This window comes from Typha angustifolia, chromosome 8 (genome assembly GCF_048772165.1).
Source record: "Typha angustifolia cultivar Huaian chromosome 8, ASM4877216v1, whole genome shotgun sequence".
In the NCBI taxonomy this organism is placed as follows: Eukaryota; Viridiplantae; Streptophyta; class Magnoliopsida; order Poales; family Typhaceae; genus Typha; species Typha angustifolia.
Genome location: NC_133246.1, coordinates 15,352,158 through 15,378,097, shown reverse-complemented (window position 1 = coordinate 15,378,097; position 25,940 = coordinate 15,352,158). Strand labels below are relative to the sequence as shown.

The 25,940-nt window shown below is 35.3% G+C and overlaps 2 protein-coding genes and 1 non-coding gene across 5 annotated transcripts; 1 reads left to right on the top strand and 2 right to left on the bottom strand.

Annotated features, from left to right (window-relative positions):
* Positions 1-484: 484 nt before the first annotated feature.
* On the bottom strand, positions 485-558 carry TRNAN-GUU (transfer RNA asparagine (anticodon GUU)). Its single transcript has one exon. It is a non-coding gene; the product is annotated as a tRNA-Asn (tRNA).
* Positions 559-6,459: 5,901 nt separating this feature from the next.
* LOC140764995 (rhodanese-like/PpiC domain-containing protein 12, chloroplastic) lies at positions 6,460-10,293 on the top strand. 2 transcript variants are annotated; one of them, XM_073103897.1, is made up of 8 exons: positions 6,460-6,755; positions 6,968-7,084; positions 7,802-7,911; positions 8,232-8,332; positions 8,436-8,546; positions 8,898-9,006; positions 9,328-9,378; positions 9,930-10,293. In XM_073103897.1, the coding sequence occupies exons 1-8, from the start codon at positions 6,527-6,529 to the stop codon at positions 10,008-10,010; spliced, it is 909 nt and encodes a 302-aa protein (XP_072959998.1). In that variant the 5' UTR covers positions 6,460-6,526; the 3' UTR covers positions 10,011-10,293. The 2 variants fall into 2 exon arrangements, with proteins under 2 accessions (XP_072959998.1, XP_072959999.1); XM_073103898.1 differs by having other exon boundaries at positions 6,461-6,755; positions 7,820-7,911.
* A 3,191-nt stretch (positions 10,294-13,484) lies between these two features.
* Positions 13,485-24,524, bottom strand: LOC140764617 (uncharacterized). 2 transcript variants are annotated; one of them, XM_073103275.1, is made up of 5 exons: positions 24,404-24,524; positions 24,164-24,247; positions 21,209-21,819; positions 14,780-14,955; positions 13,485-14,321 (listed from the first exon to the last, which is right to left on the bottom strand). In XM_073103275.1, exons 2-5 carry the CDS (start codon positions 24,183-24,185, stop codon positions 13,847-13,849), a joined length of 1,284 nt encoding a protein of 427 aa, XP_072959376.1. In that variant the 5' UTR covers positions 24,186-24,247; positions 24,404-24,524; the 3' UTR covers positions 13,485-13,846. The 2 variants fall into 2 exon arrangements, with proteins under 2 accessions (XP_072959376.1, XP_072959377.1); XM_073103276.1 differs by having other exon boundaries at positions 24,328-24,468.
* Positions 24,525-25,940: the final 1,416 nt, after the last annotated feature.

Genomic DNA, 25,940 nt, shown 5'->3' with positions numbered 1-25,940 from the left:
ACTTAACTTTTTAGAGTAGCCTGTGAGAGTTAATATGTATTTATTTGCTAAATGGCCTTTTAAGACTGATGAATTGATAGTTGCTATCAATTACTTAGTGAGGGATTAGAAAGTACCCATATATACCATAGATAGCTGTGTTCATACTGTTTCTTACAGTGAATGCATATTTGCTGCTCTTCCATTTAATGGAGATGGTGTGAGGAATCTGGAAAGTAAAACTTCAGACTTGAAACTGAATATATTGTAGACTTGAGCATTCCTATGTCTATTATGTATTTGTGTAGTATGAGATTATATGGACCTGTAACCAGATAATGTTAGGATTCAAGCAAAGTTTATCATGATCAATTAATGGTCGGTGGTAGGAGTGGCAAAATAAGCCAAATATGAGCAAGCTGGGTTTTACTTCAAGGCAACTCGTATTTGATTCATTTATATTACCAAATAAAAGATAATTAAACATTAATCAGAATACAAAGCACGCTAGAGGAAGGGGTTGAACCTTCGACCTTGTGGTTAACAGCCACACGCTCTAACCAACTGAGCTACTCCAGCTGTTAACACTAATTGTCAGTTAAACCTTAATTAGCAATGTTTTAATCTTTAGATTAGCAGATAACATTCGTATTATATATGCATCCAAATAGTCTATCTTGGCTTAAACTTTCATGCTTTCGAGAACCTGCTGGTAGCTTAGAATGTATCTCTCCACCTAATATTTCATCTGACTTTTTCTTTCCCTTCTTGTAAGGATTGGAAGAAAAAATATTTGATTGGAGATGTTGAAAGAACTGCTGAGATGTAAAACAACTAGCATTCAAGCGAATCAGCAATGGCGATGAAGTTCACCGCTAACAATCCTCAAGTGAGCCAAATCCATGGAATTATAGCAAGGTTTGTTGTTTTGAGGACAAAATTTACTATAAGATTAAGATGCAAAAAAGCAATCATCTCTGCAGATCACAAGCTTACACAACCTTTCGCTCTTCTTTTCTGATCCATTAATTTAGCATCATCTCTATTAGAAGAGATGTCAACAGGCCATCATCTGGTTTGATGTATTAAAATTCTCCTAAACTTTATATACGCAATAGGGGAAAAAAATAAAAGGGATAGAAGTATGTTACAACCTGCAAAGTTTCTAAAATTAATAGAGAAGTTGCCCACTGTCCTTTGCTTCTAAATTACTACGCAGGAGGTGAATATTTTCAGGGCAGAATTTGGATTAGTTGATATATTTCGAGATGTTGTATTTGTACAAGTAGTGTACAATATGAAAGTAACATCAGCACCAAATACTCATCACATTCCTCTCCAAATTGTAGTATCAACTACATATTCAACACTAATTTCTTCTCGTGTGATAAAAAAAAAAAAAAAAAAAGAACATCTGTTTTGCTCAATTATACTGAGTAGCCAAAGAGGCCCTTCAAGGAACTACTATCTATTTGATAACTAATTTAGCAATGTAAAGGCTCGTGATGAGAAGAGAGATTAGTGATGCAGAAACTAGACATGAAAGAGAAGAGATAGAGGAATATATATACCTCTAAGCTCCATGCGTAGTTCATTAAAACTAGCTACTACCATATACAATACCATGAAGGTCAAAAAAAGAAGTAGTAATTCATATACACGTACTGCAAGGCCTCAGCTAATGCATTACTTCCACATCTCACAAACATTATACATCGCCGCGAAATTATCCACCAACTGAGGTGCAAAACCCTCGTCAAACATCTCAAACGTCTCCCCTCCGATGCTACTATATCCGTCCACGCCGCGGCCCGCACCCAAGTCCGGTCCAGTGGCCGCCGCCGGAGAATTGCCGCTGACAGCTGAGTCGATCATCGGGGATCCGCTGGCTAGCAGTTCGGCCACGTTTGAGTCGCGGCCGGTGAGCTTCTGCACGGTGGCACGGAAATCGGCGGCGGTGGAGGTCAGCCTCATAGGGTTGGAGATGTAGACCACCTTGATGTGCTTCTTCTTGGACCTGGCTGCCTGCTTGGTGTTCTTCTGATGGACGCTAAGCTTCTCCATTTCTAGGAGTCGTTGGTGAGAAGGAGGAGAAGAAGAGGGACCGTGAGAAGCCAAAGGAGACGATTTGCCCATGGATATATATAGATGGATAGAGAAAGGAGAGGGGATTTATATCGCAGAAGGGGGAGGGGGGAGGGGGGAGGGGGGAGGGGGGAGGGGGGAGTTCTTTTCTTGTGTGGTTTCTTGGAAGGCAAAGAAGGTGGAGAAAAAATGGGAGCATGTGGTTAAAATAATTAAAGAAAGATTTTAAATTTTTTTTTTTTTTTTTTTGAAAAACTGAAAGATTTTAAAATGGATATGGAGAGATAATAGGAGGTAAGAGAGAGGAAGAAGGTGCCTTGAGGAGATCTCATGGGTACCCAATCATTTCTTTTTTATAAGTCCCCAAAAATAATTTGAGATGGTAGAAATTTTCTTCTTTTTCTTTTTAATTAAAAAATTTAGTAAAAAAATAAGGGGCTGCCTTTGAGTTCACTCTCCCTATCATCGTCCATGCGGTAATTGTTTACGTCACATTATATTAACTATAATTTTCACCACCTCGTCATCAATGCGGTAATTGTTTACGTCATATTATACTAACTATAATTTTCACCGCCTCTTATTTTTAATACTATATTTATTTTAAATAAAGTCTTATACATAAGCACGGATTATATATTCTATAAAAACAAATAGCATGTCATTTATCATCGTGTGTATTAATTACAATAATTCTAGAGAGATTGAAAATTCAAAAGTTAATAGGATACCATGTTATTTAAGAATATTTGTAAGATATTTATAAATATAATCTGTTTATTTAATGAGAAAAAAGTTTAAACTTAAATGGTACCTATTGATATTCGAATATAAAAATATTTATATAACAAAGTAATATATTAACTCATAATTTATCTTAAATATTAGACTGATAGAGAATGCTCGAAAATGACGTATGCCGCTGTTTGGTAGTCCGTTATCTAATATCCTAAATAAATCTCCTTAAATCAAAAGAAGGCCGTCAAAATATTAGGAACTATTTATTTATTTATTTATCTATTATTCTTATGTGACAGTTAGGATAACTCTTCCATATTCTTGGGGACGTTGTTTGCGGGAGTAATTTAAGGTCGATTTCATCCTTCCCACAAAAAGGTGAAAGTGGACTGGATAGATAGATTGGCATCCATAGGCCGCAATCACTACATCAATTATGACGCCACGTGGCCTTCCTGGAAACTGGGTCGGACGATGACGTTGCTACTGCAGCCCTACTGACGCCATCTGGAGAAGCGATTGGTCCCCTCAGCTCGGCTCGGCTCGGCTCGGCTCCACGTGTTCATTCATCTCTTTGGTATCCGACCCTCAAGCACATCGTTATAATACGAAACGATAAAAACAAAAGGGAAGTTTCCGGGGGTATATATATATATATATATATATATAATATTAAAATTTTATACCAAAGTTTGGGGCATATATTATTATATTGATAATTGCTGGACATCGTCGTCCTTAATTACTATGTAGCATTAATTAGGCATAGAGCATCTTGCTCGGAATGGTGGTACTGATGGAGCTACCAGTGATAGATACATAACAACCACCGTTAAATTAACTCCAGCTTAAACATATCCTCTATAGAAATAATTTTTGTAATCTTATAACCGTTCGTCTTACAAGACGGTATTTATGCTGCATTAACGTTGTAAATCTATCAAGAGTTGGACTGTTCGTCAAATTAAATAAATGTGGTTGCACACTGACGTTGGATAGTAAATACTTATTAAGTTCACACTTGTACAGATCTATGCCAGAGAGGAACACTGTGTATTTGAAGAAAATACGTCCAGAAAATCTCAATTAATTATTAATGAGGTATTACTTAGTTAAAAGGTCTCATACTGTTTGCTTATTCATGAATTTGTATCCTAGTGGTATTGATTTAATAGAAATACTATTAAATTCTTTAATATTGTAGGTGAATTAAATGGCTAGATAGACTATATATATATATATATATATATATATATATATATATATATATATATAAATGTAGGTATGTTGTTTCTTCTATACCTTGATAACTTTCAACATCATCTAACATAAAATGCAGAGATAAGTATAAAAAATATGTTCATCCAGCTAGATGATCACTCAACTATATATTATTCATGCATCAAGAACTTAGTCTTCTCACATGCATAATAAATCCTCATTTTTAATTTGATCATTGGATATTGAGGCCAGTAATCATGCAAGTTGTACCTAGGATTGGGTCAGTAATTACTTGGGCAGCACACTTGTATATATGGCCACCATTGCCAATTGCACCTCAGATTCAAACTCTCCAAAGAGTACTACTATAACTTCACTTTCAACTTGTGAGAGAAAGATCTCAATACCTATATCTTATCTCTAATTTTTATTATTATAAATAGTTAAAGCATAGTAATTTATACGAACTAGAAATAAACGACAAACACTAGCTTTAGTTTGAGACACTGAGTTTGAATCTAAGATGGATTCTCTCTCTCTCTCTCCTCTCTCTCTCTCTCTCTCTCTCTCTCTCTCCTATATATATATATATATATATCTCCTGCTATAAAATATTCATAGTAGAGTGAGACTGCAGTAGAAGATTATGGCTTGCACAGAGCCACAGGAAGATACTGACTAGAGACAGGTCATGTCAGCTACTGCCTAATGGAACGACTAGTGGGATAAAGCTATCCATCAAATCAAACACCTCTCTCACTCGAATATCAGGTTACTCCAATATGGTGCATGGATAAACTCATCTAGCCTTAAATACATATAGATTATATTAAAAAGAAGAAGGAGTTTTGGTCCTGGATATAAAATATTTTTTATCTGAACTTTTACAGCCAAACACCATTAATATAAACAAGATTGATGGTTTTATCTCAGTCAAATATCTCTTCCTGCAAACAAACAAAAGCATTGAATGCATGACAAAGACAGTTGAAGTGGACTCTTAAGCCTTTGCCATGTTTTTTCCACTCTTTGTCAAGAATAGCTTAGAATTTCTGCTCTCCAGCTTTCATTAGCTTGATGCAGAAAGAAGTAATGTATCATATATGCAACTTCTACTCACTTTCCTCCACCACAAATCCTCCTAGTTAATGTCCAAGTTATAGTGATGTTCTTTAATTATCTATTGAGATCTCATTGGATTGGATTACATTTTTATATCCATAGACCAATACTTTCAGCCAAAGGATCAGTAAAAAATCTATCAAGTATCTAGATAAGGTCTGAATGTAATGGTAGAAACAGTCAAATATCCAAGTCTTATGAGGTGATTGAATTATTTGGTGGTTAAATTGATCCATTTTGATTTCAATGAGGGGGGGAATACACCTAGTTTAAATTGTTCATTTTGAAAGTGATTCGTTAGTTGTTTCAAAGCTAATTAAAATTTAGCAATTGCAAATGAAATATATATATATAATATACATAAACTTGGAAGTTATATGTTGGAACTGAAATTGGTCAGTATAGATTGCTTATAAAGTAAAGGTTTAATTTGGATGGATATTGGTCAACATTGAGTGGTTCAACCTTGTTTAGCTTCCCCTATGAATCTTCCACTAATTGCGAATAAGTTCCACTTGCAAATTGATAGAGAATCCTTTAACTCCTAACAGCCTCAGTAAAAGGTCAGAACCCTAACAGACAAACACTGTGTGAAGAGAATCAATTTGAAAATTAATTTGAGAGCTCAAATCTACTCATTTTTTTAGCACGGAGATGACGATTGACCCTAATGGCATCTAAAAGTTGTTTTCCAAACCTTCCACATAGAAAAGAAGAAGGCCAAAAAGAGAGAGAGAGAGAGGATAATGATACAAGTAATAGAATCTCTAGACCTTCTAGAGAGACAATGTTTGGATACTAAGCCCACAAGATTTGAACATGGACTGGTCTTCTACAGTGACAGTTAGAAGAAGACCAAGCTGCAATCTGTTGGCAGATTCAACCCTTCTCCTATTAACAATTCAATGCCTTAATTGTCAAGTCTTATGAAAAGAGAGTGATTCCAAATTCTTCTTTCCATATATCTACTCTTTTCAACGCCTACTGTTTGCAGGCAACTTGAATTCAAAGTTGGAAAATTTTCATATCATTTTCCTATCAAATATATATATATATATATATATATGTGTGTGTGTGTGTGTGTGGTATAATAATAATACTATGTAGTTCTCTTAAGCATGTAACCCATTTTGATAAAGCCCATGGGCTTTATCAAACTCAGGCTTTTTGGGCCTAGTAAAGAGCTTTGAAGGGGTGTGAACACAAAATCAAGATTTTCAAGGTCGTAGATGCAAAGTTGGAATTTAGAGAGGTAGGTATATGTTATTTGACAGGGGTATAAAAGCAAAAAGGCCTTTTTTTTTTAGATTCCACTTTCCTCAACAAAATCTTTTCTTGGGAAACAATAGAGATCTGATAGCTAAAAGATATAGCGAAAGGCATGTTTAGAGCAGTCCACTTCCCCTCCCTCTCTTCTCCCACTTTCTTCTTCTCCAACCTTAGAATTCCTGCTCTCTCCTCCTTCAATCCCCACTTCCCCAGCTCACTCGCCAAGGCGCCACCTTTGTTTCCCTCTCTTAACTCAACCGTCTCTTCGCCATCCTCTTCTTCTTCCCCTTTCTTGAGGTGGATTCCATCCATGGTGCGCAACCCCAGGCTTCAACGAAAAGGTTGGTGCTTTCCACCCTGAGGAGCCTTTCCTGGCCCATAAATGAGTTACCTTTTTGTTTTTGTGTTTTCTCATACAATTTGGGCGGTTGGAAATTTCTCGGTAATTTTTCTCTGTCAGTTGGATTTTGCTTTTTAGTTGATTTGATTCATGGAACTGCTCTAGAAATCATGTCTGTCGTGATGTTTGATTGAATTGTTATTCTGTGTATAGTTATGTTTAGTTCTGGAAGTAGTGGAAGAGAGGGTAAAGAAGTATTAGTTCAGCATTTGCTTGTCGGTGAAGATAATCTTAAGCTTTTGGTGGAACTTCAGCAACGCATCTCAGGAGGTTTGTTTGGTTAAAAATATATTATTTCCAGTAAATTTACTTCTTCTGTTTATTATGGCTTTCCATTTCCAATGACATTGTTATGAATGTCCCACTATGTTAATGCAAGTATTCAATAATTAAAGGGGCACTAATTTTCTGAAGAAAACTTGCAGGTGTTTAGGCATATAGATATGCCGGCATATATTCAAAGAATATCTTGAAAAGAAAGTGAGGGCCAACTGAGAAAGTTTAGTTCATTAATCTTCTCATTGTCAACATCTATCTATACAAACATTCTGTGACTAGGTCTGTCACTTAAAACGGATAGGAGATGAGGCAGAGAGAGTAAATATAGGTGGGAAGCATGAATGTCAGGGAGGAGAGTAAGGGAGGATTAGATTGGGGATAAAATTGCTTTTGGTGTTTCTTGAGAATATAAAACTTAATCTAAATCCAGTAATGTTACAACCATTTTTTATGCTTGAGACAATGTGCTTTTCATATAGCAGTGGGAGAATTTGCATGGAACATATGTCAGGAAGTGCGAAATTAACTTTTTAAAACAGAAATTTCTAGCTGCTGTGTTGTTACTGAGCGCCGACAAGATAACACCTATATGCTGCATACATGTTTATAACTAAGTTTTAATAATTACACATGTTTAAATTCATAAAATGGTTCTTTTCTCAGGCTGCTCATGCTCATATATATAGGATACTGATAAATATCTTACAGATTACTTGATTTTCCCAGAAATTGATTTAAGTGATTTGGCTGTGGAATATTCTATTTGTCCGTCTAAGGAAAATGGTGGTATGCTTGGGTGGATTCGAAGAGGCCAAACGGTATGTTGCAATTAGTAATTATACATTATTATAATCCGTACAGAAATATATAGTGACTATGCTTTCTGGAATCCATTAATCATTTTGTAATATACAAAGGACTGTTTAGGCATGGCTTTTTGAGATTTCTTATATATTTTAAGTTATCACAGGTTTGTTATGTGATTTTGTATAATTCTTATTAGTCATATCTTCAGAACAAGTGCCATACTATGTCATAAGTGGTTTAAAACTACAATTCATTGTCTTACAGTTATGAAAATAGAATGTGGGAAAAACCAAAGCAACTGATGAGTTAGAATTTCTTGATATTTGATTAGGTGCCAGAATTTGAGGAAGCTGCATTTAGTGCACCTTTGAATAAAGTTGTCCGTTGCAAGACTAAATTCGGATGGCATCTCTTGCAAGTGCTTTCTGAGAGGTAGAGAATCATTATTCCATATTTTGATTGTAAACATTCAAAATCGGCCACCATGAATATAGTGTCCACTATGAATCTTTTATCTAATACTCTATAATACCAGGGAAGAATCCATACTACAAGATATTGAACCAGAAGAGCTTCACTTGAAATTGCAAGATCCATGTTTCGTTGAGGAAGCTCAATTGATTGATGTCCGGGAGCCTGAGGAAGTGTAAGCCTTCTTTTCTTATACAGACTGGACCCAACTTGTCCTTGAATCTGTTATCCTGGCTGTGTTGGTTTACTTTTCTAGTAGGAAAAGGTATTCTTTTGAATTTCCCAATCATCCTTTATTCTGCTGTCTTCATTGGCAACTTTAAAGTAATACTGCACCACAACTAGAATTTGGTGCATTATCGTCTAGATTTGATTTTTCCCTTATCTAACTATACTAAATGTTTTAATGATGCTCAATCTGAAGTGGAAATTCTTCGTAATTTAAAATGCACATTCTTATAACATTAAAGTTTGTTTCTTACCCTGTATTATGCTTATCGATTTATGTTTTCTTTTTGCATGGTAGAGCTCAAGCTTCTCTGCCAGGTTTTAAAGTTCTTCCTCTCCGTCAATTTGGAACATGGGGATCTGTTATAATGGATGAGTTTGATCCTAAGAAGGACACATACGTCTTGGTAAGTAGATAGTTTCAAAGAAACTTTTCTCACTCTTTTATTTTTCTTTAGTCTTATTATTAATGTTACCTCCACTTCATATGGAGAGTAGCAGGGATTTGGTTAAGCAAAATATTCCTCATCAATCAAACACAGAAGATGACCTTGCTGAATGATCTATTTTTTTTTTTTACGTATTATCTCAACTTTCTACCATTTTTATTCTCCATGGTCTAAGTGGTACAGCAAGTATAATAAGATTTTATTGGAGGTTGGCATGTAATCTACTTGCATCCTTTCATCTGCATCCTGACTATATGTGTATTGATTTACTTTTACCAGTGTCACCATGGTGTACGATCGATGCAAGTTGCTAAATGGTTGCAAACACAGGTAATTCTGTTTTATAAATACTAATTTTGGATTTCATAAAACCTATATTTCTAAACTTGGGAAGGATCGACAGCCCTACAGTTTTGGGCATGAAAATTCTTTTGAGATTTATGCATCTGTTCAAAAGATGAAGGTAGGATAAAGTAAGTCCATTTCTGTGTTGCATCCCTTCATTTTCAGAAAATTGTATGCTCTGTGATCAGAGTTAAATATCTCACATGAAAATAAGCCAAACTGTTGACAAAATCTTGACTTCCATTGACCTGTAAGTGGGCGTACAAACTGTATAGTTATCAAGAACAAGAAATCTGTACTTTATGACTTTTTTGACAGCTAATATGGATTATAAGATAATTAAACTCTTGCTAGCATTCTGTTGTGGTATGGCATGTTTGCAGTTATAAATGCTTCGAGTTTGGCTAATTCTCCACATTTATTTTTTTTGTTTATCCAATTGAATTTAGCTTTGTATATGCACTGAAAAAATAATAATAATGCGCAGTATGACTTACCAAATAAACTTCGTAAGTAATGTTCCTTATATCCTGCAGGGATTCAACAGCGTTTTCAATGTATCAGGGGGAATTCACGCATACGCTCTCAAAGCCGATTCCTCCATCCCAACATATTGAATAGTCTCAATAGGCACAAATTTCCAACTGTATTTTGTTTCTACTACTGCCATCTGAATATATGGTTGATACTAGGTCGCCTATTCAGAGAGACAGGACCTGCAAGCCAATAAACTGTTATAGCGATATAATTTTCATTTTCTTCATAAGTATGTCAGGAACAATCCATGTACTTAAAATTTCCTTCATCCTTTGGCACAATGTGCTGATTAAGAAATATTACATGGCTGTTAATTTCAAATGCTTTATATTGATAACAAATTGGTGTTTCTTTTTACCTGCATTGAGGAGCATCAATATCCTGGTGATATGTACTAAAAAGATTTTATTTTCTAATGTGTTTGTATATTTGATCTCATTGAAATGATCATAAAGATCCAACTACATCTGAACATCCATCAGATTTAAAGCAATGAATGTCTTATTATGCAACTCTATCAGACACCCCTATATACCACGTAAAGAAGAAAAAGTACAGGATTAACTATGAGAATCAAGAGAGCCACCAACTGCATCACAATGGAAAATTTGTTGGCCAGATGAGACATAAATACTTAGAAAAATGATAATGATATGATCCATAACTAGCTATTGGCAATTGGCAATACAACTAGGATTCCTTTTCATAGGTGAATTGGTATGTTTCCCTTGACTCCCCAGCTCGGATAAATTTCAGCAGTTCTGTTTGTTATCTACCATTAAAATAAGAAATTAGACAATGCAGCAGTCTGTATAAAATCTATGATATCTGAGAGATTGAAACTAATTTGCAGGCTAACTTTTAGTAGGCAACCCAATGCTCAAACCAAAATCAGACTCTTGACACAATTGTTTCTCCCACTCGTACTGCTCAAACAACAAGCCCACATTTTCTCTTCTTCTTCTTTTTTTATATCAAATGAGATGATGCAGAAAACAGTCAAATCTCTAATCCTTTGACAAAGTAAAAGGGCAGTGTAAACTGGATTATGGACTTCATTAGGTGCAAATCTAACATTAACATCTCCAATCGGCTAATTATCAGCGGAGGCTATTGTGAAAGAGAGACAAAGAGACAATTATCTTCTTCTTCTTCTTTTTCTCTACATCTTTTTCTTACGGTTTTAGAAAAGCTAACATAGCTGCCAATCTGGTCAATATTTTGTATAGAAAGAGACCAAGTATTTTTGACGAAAATACAATTATATTAGTTTGGATAATTTTGGTCTAATTTAAAAGAACCATAAATAGAAAAAGAAACAGAAAAGAAAAACTAGAGATGAGAGAGAAGTGGGTCTCCATAGAAGATGGGGAGAAAATTAAACCCCCACCCTATATCCATTAATTTAGCAGCTCCATATATACTTGCATGAGGATTGTCATGAATCCAACCATGGAGAGCCACAAAGAGGTAATTTACAAACAAACTAATTGGATTAATTTCGTTTCGTTTCTTTGCCGTGCAAACTTCTTCCGTCACTTTGTTGGGTTTTAATCAACTCACAGGTTAACACACATTGTTATCAGTTATCATTTTTCATAGGATGTCTATGAAGAAGAATAAAAAACTCCTCAAAATTTACGTTCAAAATGTGCCAACTTCTTGATCTTTTCTTTACTTCTTGTTTGGGTTCATCCCCAGAAAAATGGCTGGAAGTCTGTTCCTCAGTTTGGAGGTTGGGATCAGAAGAGAGGTGCACCGGATTATTCCAGGATCTTCTCGCGGGTTCGTGCAAATAGGAAGCAGCAGAAGAGAGAAGTGCGGCGATCGACCGTCGGTAATGAAGCGAAAGCCATGGCACATCGGCGACGTGGAGATAATCGCGTGACGGTAAATGTTGTCGTCGTTGTTTCTGTTCATCAAATAATTTCATCTTCTATCTACTGCACTGCTTGTGTTATTTATTTATTTTTCTTTCTTCAATTTCATGCATTATAATACCTCGTAGTTTAACTCTAAATCTCGTTGGGCACTTTTATTTTTTAAACTCGAGTGAAGTAGTTTAAATTGGTTCAGAAAAATATGATGTTTTACTGTAGATCGGTTTAGCGGTGGCATAAGAAGAGAATAAGAAGAGGAGAAAGTCAGACAAAAGATTGAAATGATGGTTGATTTAAGTAATTCTTTTTAAGAACCTATTTTATGTGTTTGAATATAAAGCCTACATTGGTTTGAGGCCTAAGCAAGAAGGAGAAACTATTTTCTTCTTCATCTCGAGTATAACACATAATTTACTCATCCATCTCATATGGGCAGGTATGCAAGTCTGAAAGACTTAGAAACTTTTTCTCATGGTACATCCAGTCGATGAGAACTACTGAAAATATTAGTGCAAGTTTGTCAGCAAGACTTGGTTCCTTTCATAAAGATATATAAATTCTCTGAGCAAGATATACATATAGCACCTTTGCAATCTTCATACTGCAATGGTTGATGCAGAGCCTCCATTATAAAAACAACAACTTATTGCCTTAATAGTGATGTTTTCTAACTTTTATTTCTCATTTTATGCAGAAAAAACAGAAGTTTCTGAGCTATCTTCACTGCTGTACAATGGCTTGATTTGCTAGAATCCAACTATTTATGCTACTTTCCAGTATCATCCATCAATGCTACTAATTAAGTTATGAAACTTTTATATATGAAATATTGGAGATGCATTAGAGATAATTTTACTGTGTGTATTTGTATTTTCCAAAACTTCAGCTATTTGTTGCTTGGTTATATTTTTTCCTGAATGTAATAAATGGATTATGACGATTACGCTTAATTTATATTCCAATCAGGAGAACAAATTGGTACAGAAACATGCAACCAGGGATTTAGCATGGAGTAAATCAACAAGACAAATGACCCATTCTTCTCACCAAAATTCAAAAAGATGAATGAAAAATAAGTCATGCAAGGTGAAAAAATGAAGATGAGAACTACTGAATTCTATCAGAAAAAATCACAGAAACTTTCAGAATTGTTGAAATCATCTGTGTTTATAGTTTTCAATAATATTTAAGAGGAATTGATATTTACTGAGCAAGGATTACTATTGATCGAAGAATCATAAATAAACTAATTATTATACAAAGAGACTTCTCTACTCTATTAAATCATACGACGGCATCGTTATTATTTTGAAAAGATTGCTCTGCAGATATCATTTCACACATTTATATTATGGAAGCACTCTTTCAACTTTTATACATCAAATAGGGATTGAATAGCTCCTGCTGTCTCTACTAAAATAAAAAGAAGGCAAAGATCAAATAAGGCATTCTAAGAAAACGAGGCTCCTACTTGATAAGGCAAGTCCAAACTTGCACATCTGCAATATACTTGGGTCAACAGATTTAAACATTAATTTAGATTTTTCAGACAGATATAGTATATTTCTTTGGCTTTACATCTTTTATACGGAGACCAAAAACATGATTAACATGATAACTGAAAAACATTCAGCTGACTCGACGATCCACATAGGTTAAGCATCAAAAATCCAGTTCACGACAACTCAAACCAATCATTTCATTTAAGCAGCAAATATAATTGCACGAAAGCAAGTCCTCCAACAGAGTTCCATTAGGGAATGTTAAAAGAGTCCATAACTTAAGATTATTTAGAGAAAAAGTATCCTAAGTAGCATCTGATCCCCATTCTCTTCTATCAACAGAAGTCAGTATCACAGGTTAGATACTACCTAGAAACCTTCCACTGGCATATGAGCAAAGAGCTCTAGTTACACATATATATACGAAGCACGACCACGCACGCACCTACGACTTCAAGTTTTTGATTACTCATCTCTTAGCTTTCTAGGCGAATGACTCATTTGCAGATAGCAGAAAAATCAAACTTTGTTCCTTCAGGGACACGCCCACACGAAATAGTTACAGACGGCTCGCCTAGCAGCTGTCCAATTGCCACACCCAAAGAAGCATCTGCCTTGGGTAGGCCCAGGCTTGCGAACCACGCAGCGGCTGCTCAGCACCCCACAGAAGCAGTACATGTGGCTCTCCTTTCCTGTGGGATCCATAAATGGATGAAATTGGACAGGAGGCCCATTCTGCTTCGGTGGCTGCTGGTTGGGGTCCAAAGAAAAGTCAGGTGGTGATTGGTATGTTACTGGACAGTTGGTGGATTGACTCATCAATGAATTGGTGATGACAAATTTGACACCCCGATGCATCAGGAGAACAAGGAGTCGGGCAGTGTTGCGGGCGTCGTCAAGGCCACAGTGGGGACGACCCTCCCATACCAGACCAGCCTGCTGAACTGCATCTTTAAGACCGCACCTGATGCTGAACGCCTTCTGGAAAGGGACCTTTAAGTTGATCCATCTGCTCACCATTGAGAAGAAAAATTAGCATAACCAGATGTTCTTTAAATAGGACAGCTAACAGATGCTTAAGTGAGAAATGATCCGGTGAACTTAGATAGGAAATGAAGCTGCTGGCCAAGAAAGTCCAAGGTCAACTGCTCATCTAACAGCAATAATTATTGCAACATAGGAAGGTTGAATCAATTGAACCTGAACACTATGAAGCAGCAAATTGACCTCCCTTCTGGAGAACTATGCCATTATAGCACTATTATCTGAGATAAGCCAGAGATGGACCAAATTAAGGGGCTGGATATCATATGATCACATTCAGATGTAGGATCTAACCAGACCAATTACAGAAGAGACTCTCTACATGCAACATGTAAAGAACAACACCTAATTGGTGACAACCACAAATAAATTTCATGACACACTAACACCAAACGAAGATAGAAAAGATAAAAGAACACTTACCTATTAAAGTAGGGAGGTTTTCTAATCCTTTTGATTCTGCATTCTGAGTCCAACATTGTACGACAATCCCAATCACCCCATGTAACCACAGCAAAATTTGTGTGTTTTATTCCTTTGTCTTCCAACCACTTATCATGCATAAGAAGAGCTTCACTTAGAGGGACGCCTCTGTTAACCTGGAAGTACATGAAATAATATGTAAATGCTTTCCTGTCTGTAAATGCTTTCCTGTCGTCAGTATGCTACAAAAGACTACTACAGAAAGAGGAAAAAAAATTGAAATCCCGTTTTCTTCATAGCGTGGACACTGACAAGATTGCAATTAGACTCGAACTAATATGTGCCAAATATGCAATAGCGAAGGAATGCAAACTAACTAATCAGCATGAAATCATAAACAACAACTAATCGACTATATCTGCCAAGAATAAGCAGAAAGGAAGTGAGAACTGCATAAACAAAAGAATAATAAGCAAAAGAAGAGTACTTTACAAGTTGACACAGGGCTTTGTCAAAATAAATAGCATTCTTCAAACGAAACTGAAGCTAGTAACACTAGATTGTTTTGAATCTGTTGATAAGCATTGATGACAAAAGCAACCTAAGTTTTAGCCCCATATATTTGGGTCTATTATGTGGATTTTTTTCCTCCATCTATGATTAGTGCAAAATTCTCTGTTATCGTGTCCTCTTACTACCTCCCCACAGGTTTATTAATAGATCTGAACCGACCCAGATACAAAACACATACCTAATCCAGTCAACAAAAGCCCCAAAGCAACTTTAAAGAACAGAACATTAAGAAAGCCAACTGAAATGTACTAAAGTGTACCAGAAAAAAACAACAATCAAATACTAAATAAGTGGAAGATAAAGCCCAATAAGAGACCATATAAATTACAATATAATTGGCCTCATTACAATTATCCTTTGGATCTATGATAAAATCCTCTATAGAATATTTACTTTCAAGAAAAGAAAAAAAAACCACAGTTTTAACTCTTACTCATTAATCCCAACTTCTATCTTCACTTTGATGTCCACTTCCAAAAAATTGCATTGCCATGAATGCAAGTCTAATCTACTAAAGCATAAGTTCTGACTTAAATAAAAATCCTTCGAGATTAATCATATAAAATTCCATCACATATAGTGGTGATTCATACAGCTCCTTATCGTCAAGTTTATTACATCAAGTGCTTGTAAAGAAGTAAAACAATAAAGCAAAACAACATCCTAACTTAAGTACTGCATAATCGTGGTTTGAATCGTTTATATTAAGACTTGTCTTGCACTATCACTGAGGTGATAAAGCAACAAGAAACATCATAATGCTACTTATCCTTCAACATAAAGAAAATACAATATACTGCAGGATACTTGACAAAAAGAAGAAAAAAAATGCACATTATTGCATTATATATTATCATCATCCAAAAGAGACGAGGTGCCACAACAAAACCTAAAGAGTTATTAGCTTGTGCAACATTCTTACCTTTCTCTAAAACTGGCAGTGCAGTAGTGCATATAGCATATGTATATATCTAGGTTCAACCATCCAAACTTTTATAGAACTTAACTTACAAACCCTTCAATAGTTCTATTTGGTCTTCCTTGATCTCTTGCTGGCATGCAACCAAGCACAACAGCCCCATCCCTATTTTGTGGTTATGCTACATAAACAAGCCTTAGAAGGTATATTGTTTTACATTCCTACATGACTATGTATCCATTATTTCTAGCAGGAATTTCACTGTCGAAGGAATTGAGATGAGCTGGTCGATGCTTTGAAACTCACTTGCAAGGACAGGAGTACCTGACATTTTTGGCATGCCCTTATATAGAGTATGTTGAAAGTGTAAGCGTCCTCAATATCAGCATAACATGATTTGCATGCGCAGGCATACCAAAACAGAACAACTGTGTTATCTTTGTTTCACTATGGCCATCAAACACTTATACATGTTTTATAAGAAAACCTACTTATATAACCAAAACAATTTAATTTTGGAAGCATGGATGCTATCATATTCTAGGCATGTTCCTATCAAATACCACAATAAGCTCGATACTCTAGTGAAAAATGTCTTGTGGCTGCACAGAATACACCATAATTAGCAGTATTTGCCTTCTACAAACCATAAGGAACAACCATACTCTAATCTATCGTGCCTTTGACCCATGAGTGTGGCCTGTGGGACTTAAATTGAGTTACAAGCATGATGGCTGTGCCGGTCGGCATGCCCCATGCCAGTAATTGCACGACACTTGGCACAGGGCCAGTAGCACACCCCCGTGCCAACAGGCACGGGTGCCATGCCAGGATGGCACAACTGTGTGCTGTTCAACACAACCCCGTGCTAGTCATTGTGCTATATGGAGGCAATTTTTTTTAATTTTTTCTATTTTTATCGGTCATTATTAAATCAACTGATCAATTAATCATTTAGAAGGCTTAAATAAAATTGATGATAATGAGACTAGAGATAATAATGATGATAATGGTGATAGTGATCGTGATCGTGATAATACAACATAATTAGCCATATTTGCCTTCTACGAACCATAAGGAACAACCATACTCTAATGTATCATGCCTTTAACCCATGAGTGTGACCTGTGGGACTTAAATTGAGTTACCAGCATAGATGGTTGTGCTGGTCAGCACACCTCGTGCTAGCAAGTGCCAATCGGCACGGGTGCCGTGCCAAGATGGTACAACTATGTGCCGTTCGGCACAGTCTCGTGCCAGTCATTGTGTTATGTGGAGAGGTATTTTTTTAATTTTTTCTATTTTCATCAGTCAATATAAAGTCAACTAATCAATTGATCATTTAAAAGGCTTAAATAAAATTAATAATAATGAGACTAGAGATGATAATAATGATGATAGTGATAGTGATCGTGATAATAACGAGACTAAGTCTAGTACCGGCGATAATAAAGATGAGACATACGTCCCTGTTACACAACCTTCTCAAAAAGGTATTCTTTTACAGAGGACTTGAGTCTGTAAGTAGCTAGACATTAGGAGAGGTGCACTCACAAAATGATATGAATTCATCATAATTATTATCATATCAATCACCCATCAGAGCTAGAACACTATTATTATACTCTGTATCTATAATGTGCATATGTTTATGGTGTGTCTGTGTCTGTGCCAGTACCAGTGTCGTTCATTCCCGTGCATGTTCAATATTCATATCAAATCATAAGAAAATTATAAAATTTCTATTTGTATGAAGACTATGTGAGACATTATAACGAGCAATACTATCAGTGAATGAGTTTTGAAGAATATCGACAGTATTTAATGCAACATTCTCGTGTTATTCTTATGCTGACATATGAAGTATTTGATTCTCCTCGTTATTTTATGTCCAACTAGATATTAATTTTAATTATTAAACTATTAAGATTAATATTATATGTTCAATTATATTATGAAGTGTTCAATCATTAATATTAGTTTTAATGAATGTCTTCAATCATAGTATGTGTTGAATAATATTTATATTTAACTGTTGCTTTATCTTTAATAGAATATATCATTTACAAAAATAATCTAAAGATAAAACATTATAATATAGGTTTTAAACAATACATATATTTAAACCAAAAACTAAAGATTGACATATCGAAGATCGAAAAATATCTTTAAAAATCCTAAAAAGTTTATTAAAAATATTTTAAATACGTGCCACTGGCACGCAGAGGTGTGCCACTGGCACAGCGGGGCGTGCCATGCCATGCCGATAGTGGCGCGACCATCATTAGTTACAAGTACATCTTTCTAGCAAGGATCTCAGAACTCCAAGCTTCTCTCCAACCCAAGCAAATTGAACAAAATAAATAAGAAAACTAAGATTAAACCTCTAAATTTTAGACTAAGCACAAACCAAACCTAAAGAGGCCTGAGGCCATAATAGGTTAACAACAAAAATTTTGCATCTTTCTAGGTCTACAATGTTGACCTAAAATTTATTCAGCTCGAACTTGACAAGATGGACATATAAAAGCTAATTTAACTTGCAGTCATGGACATTTGTCTCACAAAGCATTTAAACTAGATTATAAGTTTAGTTCTATATGTCACTAGATTAAGCCAATATTGAGTGGAAATAAAGATCAAACCCAGAATTATTAAATCCAAACAACTAGAAGAGATTTATTCTGCGATAAAGATGAAAATATGCTAAGATCCAAAATAGCAGCTTAATCCTATTAACCAGTGAGATAAATGGATGGTAAGAAATATTAATTACAAATGTAAAAACATAAACCCAAAAAAGCAAGTATAACAATTAATTTTTCTTGCAAGCAATCAGATTGTTTAAAATGTTTGACACTCTAAACTAGCATCAAACAAGAGCGCCAAGCTGCCAACAACCATCAAAATAATATTAACATGTGAAATACATAGGAAGAGGCACACCGAAGTGAAGCCAAAACCATCTAAAGGTAATCAACCAAAAAAAGAAAACCTCATTCGCTCTAGGAATAACTTTTTTCTTATTCTGAAATATAACTCCTTATTCCGGAATAACAAATAAACATCATAATAACATCATTTTAGAGTACAAATACTATTCATCAAAATTACATCTCGCATCACACACTAAATCAATCACTAATTTAATCTCGATATCTTTCTCCTCAACCTACTTTATATCAAATCAAAACATATTTATGGAACTTTCATATAAAAAAACACAATTTTCCTATATTTTATTTCACTTTATATCACGTCAAATGTAATTATCTATTCTAGAGCATAAGTGAACCCAAGTAAATATGAAAATAGTTATTCCTGAGATAAAAAACTTATTTTGGGAATAACAAAGAGGAATATATATTCTGAAATTTATATTATTCCTAAAGTAAACGAGACCTAAAAGAATAAGCCCTGATTGAAAATTTATTCATCTTCATATAGAAAGGTGAAGTGACTAAATAAGTTAACACTAAAAAAATGGTGTCAGTTGTGTGACAGGAAGGCACCATGGAAACAATCTCTCCAATAATGGTGCAAGGACTGCCTATATCATGCCCTTACCATACCACACATTTAAAGGAGCCTCATGCAGTGGCAAGCCCTTTACAAAACAAGATAGTGTTGAAGTTTGTGGATGGTTAGAAGCTAATTTTGGTATGATGGTAGTAAAATTTGTGAAATATGCCAGCTGATTTGGAAAAACTATTCACAGATCTATGGGAAGCCAATCTTGTTTCATTTTTGAAAAAGTAAGTGGCCTAATTTAATAATTTAAAGCACCGGTTTCTTTTCTTATAGAGAAATGAATCCACTAGACATGACAAATATCATTGTCCCTTAACCATTGAAGAGAATGTCAACTACCGTGAGGTTGCAATCTTGTTAACAAAGGTCAATACGATAGAAGAGAAAACTTAAAAAGAAGCATGGAGATTATTCTATAGATGGATCTTTTATCAACTATGCTTGGGAGCAACATATTTTAAATTTTAATAATCAACATTCTTCTAAGGACCTATAAGTAGTGATGAGAGCCTCTGCAAGAGAGAATATTATTGACATACTGCTAAGAATGCAACAATGACAAGGCTTTATATCCCCCCATAAACTGGGGCCAGCTACATGAATCCTCTGATGCAAGCTCTGTATTGTGCAGTTCCACTAAATTTCTGTACTCTTTAGGACAAATAGACACAGCAAAGCTGGTTTGACACTTTTTCAGAGATATAAGTTACATTGTTGGTTTCATCGTAGTCTGAATAATACTTGAAGGCTGCAGTAGGCATCCTTAAAGCTTATCTTTTAATGTTTCTCACAAGAGAGGTCAAATTGAAACAAAATCCTGCATGAACTCATTCAAAGTTGCAATTTGTGAGAAAGTGTTCCTGCAGAAGCATTCTAATTTTCTAGGAAGTTAAAGAAAGGCAATCATCATGTATTTTGGATTCTGTTTCACAATCAAGATAGCACCAAAATTTGGATTATCTCATAACCTATATAACTGGTGAGAACACTTAGCATGTTAAATTTAGCAGAATCCTGTTTTAGCCAGCCCATGCAATTGATCAGTGGCCAATGGGCAATGAACTGAATATAGTGTGGTTTGGCAAGAGGTAATTCCATCAGCCCAGTATCTTTAGAGTTAGTGAGACTACATTCTAACTCAAAACTCAGGTTAAATTCCTAAAATTCATTTGCAGGAAAACCTGGTCCACAACTTTATAGTCAGTTTAAAAGGTGAAAATCACTATCTTACAAACATCTTTGTTGTTTCTCCTATTGAATCAAAATGCCAGAGTAAAAACTGTAGTGCTGAAAAATAATTAGTTTGAAAAGGACAGTCATTACTAGAATGTGACAAACCTCAATACTTATTACTCCACATCATATAGTAGACCAAATATGAAACTTGATAGGTATATCATAACAACCTGAATCTGCTGGATGCCAGTGAGTTCCTTGCAAAAGTCAGTCAGTGATTGATTGTAGACAGGACGAACATATGTTTGAAAAGAGGCTTCCAGTTGTCCAGTAGCGCTATTAACTAAAACGGATGGAAATTCAATTATCTCTTGCGGATGTAGGTTCCTGTCCTTGTCACAGGTTGCTTCAAAGTCAATAACCACAAAATAGTGAAATTCTTGAAGTTGCACATCATAGGGATGACATTGAGAGAGCATCTTCAATGGTACATATTGAGCTCTGTTGTCGATAGGAAAATTATAATCCCGATTCATTGGATAAAAATTGTTCTCAAAGGCATGTGGATAGCTTGGCCACAGCATTTGATTATCAGGATAAAAATAGGGCCATGGGAAAACTTCTTGGCGGTAGAAGGGCCTACTATAGCCTTGATTTGGAGGTGCAGAAACCTCCGAGATCATCGAGTTGTCTGATTTGATAGTATCACCTGAATGGACAAGTTTTTCATCTTTGCCCTCAGGAAATCCTTTAATGGCATTCCGACTTTCTTGAGAAATTAACTGAGAAGAATTTGTCTTAAGGCATCCTAGGGATGCCTCACGGTCTCCTTGCATTTTCTCTGCATCCAATAATATGATATAAGAAATGGCAAATCGAATGAAGATCATAATACAAAATCTTCACTTGGGATCTGTCGATTTAATATTCACACATATTACATCTTATAGAATGCATCATTGCATGCATTCTTAGCATTGACATTAAATGACACCTCATAATGAAGAAATTATCAGAAAAGCATCTGTTCTCTAGCCATGTAATAGAGCCAGTTCTTGGAATTGCCAAATCACCCTTAGCACTTGATCTCATGGAAAATATATAGTAGACATGCAAGGGTGCTTCAGCTAGTTAAATGTTAAGAGCATGAATGTACAGTTCACATCAATATAACTCCATCACAAAGATTGCAAAAGTTACCAAACTGACGTAAAATAGTATGACAAAGAGACGCAATAAAGAAAATAAAACTGAAGAACATCAGCGTATTCTAAGGATAATTTTTTTTTCACCTCTTGAACTATCATCATTTTCTATAATCACCTTCTGAACTATCAAACATACCTCACCTCATCTCTTCCATTAGGTTTATATTAATTATTTCCACATATAAATTATCATATGATAATTATATAACAAAATTATAACATATTTATCTCTCATATGCATGTGCAACTCAAGGGAGAATTTTATGTTGACCAAAATGAAGAGACAATTTGGTCATTTCCTTGATTTCGTCTACAACGTTAAAGGGGTGAGATATTTTTGATAATTCATGAGGTTCTTGTATACCAAAAAATAGTTCAATAAATCATTGTGGAAGATGGTATAGTTCAGAATGTGAATAGAAAATTATCCCTATAATTTATATATGAATCAAAGTAAACTTAGAAGGTCAAATTGCATACGCTTGGAGAGGATTTACAGACAGGCATAGAATATAACCCAAGAATTCAATAGCGGTGACTTTCTACTGCATTACAATTTACATAAGGAAAAAAAGGAAAAATATTAACAGGACCACAGAAGAAGCAGGTAAACTATGTTGAAAGTGAATGACATTCTGGCAGGTCAACCAAGCTGAACAAAGACAACCAGTACAATAAGGAGGTACCAGTGAAGGGGAAAAAATTGCAAGTTCCTATCACTATGTATAGGCCAACACATGCGTTCAAGTTTTTTGTTAATTGAGAAGATGAAAATTTGACAATTGAAAAAGGATAAAATTGAAACCAAGAGCAACTGCTCTTGTAGACAATCTCAAAGAGATGACCTCGTGTTTTCAGGAAATGACCTCACTGTTAACTGTAGAATTACTATGTTATAGCACATTTCTCCATTCTGAGAGTAACAATAAGAAATCTGATCTCACTAGTAAAACATTTCATGAGATTAGAAGGAAGGAAATTGTACACAACTACAAAATACTAGGTATGCAAGAAAAATAGAAATAGATATAATCCAGATTCACATATAGTATTTCACTGTGTCCAAGTGTTTTCTCCAGTAGCATCCTATCATTCTTCAACTTCATGAGTGATATCATAGAATTGTCAATATTGCAGTTTCCATCGACCAAAGAGTTAAATTAATGAACTTCAGAATAAAATTGAAGAAAAACATATTTCTCATCTGACAGTGATTCTGCCAGGCAACATTTTTACAATGCTGCTAATGATGACACATGGATTCAAATTCCAAATTCAAGCATATCAATGAGGGCACCTGGTTTTAACCATCTGCCAGGAGAATTTATAAACAAATATTGATCCCTAGTATCATCTTCTATATTGAAATATACCATGAGAGACATTAATCTTACTCAGGGATTCACAATACGTATTTTCCTCAGCAACTAGGTTGTCTAATCATGTGTCAACGAGCACATTACACAAGGAACCACATTGTAGATTGAGAAGCATCCAGAATTACATGTTAATGAATCCCAAACTTTTGACAAGACTATCCATACTCCAAATTTCCTAATTTTTCACTAGAAGAATCAAATACTTTCAAATCCACCACAAGAACATTATGTACAACTTGAACAATCATCCGCTGGCCAAAATTGTAGAGAAATCTAAGAAGAATCACAAAGGATGCGACACACGAACTTGAGTCCCATCCTTCTAAAGGTTCCAAACACCCAGATATACCATAAAAGAACAATCTCAAAGAGAAAACCCACTGAAATCTCTCACAGCAGTGCCTTCTAACACTGATCCAGGACAAAAGTATCCCAATTCAAGAAACCAACTAAATCTAGTACTCGAACCACACAATTCTCACTTTCCTCTCGCACAACTCCCGAGATCAAACAATCTTACCATCAAAAATACGATCTTTAACATAACCGATGCATAAAAAACCCCAAAGATCTAACATCAAACACACAAAAGCCTAACCTTTTCCTTCCTGGTCAATCATGATCTCCAAGAAAGCCGCGGCCCTGCAACATGCGGATCAGATACCACTCCCCATCACTCGACCTGCGCACCCAAGATCAAACCCCAAGAACTCATCAGTAAATCGGAAAAAAAAATCCAAGAAAAATCAAGGGGACAAAAACCTTAAAATCGAACGAAAGTAGTAAAAATCGAATATTTTTTCTCGGTTCGATCCGATCGCTTAATTCGCGCTCTTACATGTGCTTGAGAGAATCGGGGGAAGAAGGGGGGAAGGGAAGAGGCCAGGCGACAGCTTGCCTCCCTCTTCTCGCTATAAGACGAGACCTAAACCACTTACGACTCTCACTCCGACAGACACGTGGCACTATCGTATTGGTTAGAAGGAGTCCTTGCTGTTTCGGGTTGTGGATGGAGTTACTGATTGCTACCAAAGCGGTTTCGGTGAGGGGAGAGGTTTCCTTCCAAGGCCCTATAGAGATCGACACGTGCTCCATCGTGCGGTTGCTAAAGTAGAGTAACGCCCTAGGGATGCGTGCGGTACATGAGGGTCTCGTTCGAGATGGGTTGGAGCGGATCAAGTTGGGCGTGAGTCCCGAGTCCGAAACGGTTTACTTGTCACACGAGTCACTACGTTCTAAGACTATTATTTACGGGGCCTCCTCTCAATAGATAGTTATTATATATATATATATATAATCAAAGATAAGTTATAACCCTTTCTCAATATCCCTAAAATCAAACTAATCCCTAAACTTTTTATATCATTCATTATGTACTCTAAACTATTATAAAATGGCAAATACTTCGATATCTCTCTAAATTTTATATTTTTTTATCTAACGGCTATAATAGCCGGTTTCTAAATTTTATACTAATTTTTCGATACCGATTCGAAAATCGTATTACATTAATAAAAGATATTTTAATCAAAAAGATTTGATACGTGTGCCAACTTCAGTATTACACGTTTTTTTTTTCGATTAACATTTCTCTTTTTATAATTATAATAGATATAATTAAGTTTTAATTAAATTTGATTCTTTGGAGATAGACTTCAATTTAAATATGATTCTCCTTCTCTATGTGTTATTAAATTTAATTTAAATTAATCTTAAACTAATAAGAAATATATGTACATAAAAAAAATAAGAGTGAAGTACATAGTACTTTTAATCAATTTCCCTAAGAAGTTATTAACTACCACATCTGTTGGGCATTATCAACAAAATACGAGAGTATAATAAACCCAAAAGATATGGTGTTAAATACAATTCTCCTTTGAAGATATTTTGCTCTCAAAGTGATCCATTTGCCAATCAAAAAGGTATCCGAGTGCCCTTTATGCAGGAGCTTCGTGCATCGGGCGGTGAAGGCGATCTCCAGTGGGGGCCAACTGAGTCGCCGTACAATCAACGGCAGTTACAAAAAGGAAGAAGGTTAGGTGGTGGACTTCGGCAAACGCCTCCCATGGTTGTCGTTGTTTTACTCTAATTCTTTTTATATTTTTTGTTTTGTTCCTTAGACTTTTATTAATTTCCACGATGAAATGGACGATAATTTACTTGGGGTTTGACATAATCTAAGAATATGATGGTGACGCATAAGTCAATCATTTGAACTGTCTAAGAGAAAAGGTGAGATGGAACCATAATAAACTACTAAAATAATATTCTATTAATCCTTCTAGGTTTTCTTCTTTTTTTGACACCAAAAAAAAAAGATAAAAATTACCTGATGGAATTACTGTGGAGATAGTAACATTTGCTATGGAGAT

Excerpts from the sequence above, each read along its gene's own strand:
- LOC140764995 (XM_073103897.1), top strand. The coding sequence starts at position 6,527 with ATGTTTAGAGCAGTCCACTTCCCCTCCCTCTCTTCTCCCACTTTCTTC. Across the intron at positions 8,333-8,435 it reads TTGCAAGTGCTTTCTGAGAG|GGAAGAATCCATACTACAAG; the intron begins GTAGAGAATCAT and ends CTATAATACCAG. Across the intron at positions 9,007-9,327 it reads AGAAGGACACATACGTCTTG|TGTCACCATGGTGTACGATC; the intron begins GTAAGTAGATAG and ends TACTTTTACCAG.
- LOC140764617 (XM_073103275.1), bottom strand. The coding sequence starts at position 24,185 with ATGATTGACCAGGAAGGAAAAG. Across the intron at positions 14,956-21,208 it reads CTGGCATCCAGCAGATTCAG|GTTAACAGAGGCGTCCCTCT; the intron begins GTTGTTATGATA and ends ATGTACTTCCAG. Across the intron at positions 14,322-14,779 it reads AAACCTCCCTACTTTAATAG|ATGGATCAACTTAAAGGTCC; the intron begins GTAAGTGTTCTT and ends AATGGTGAGCAG.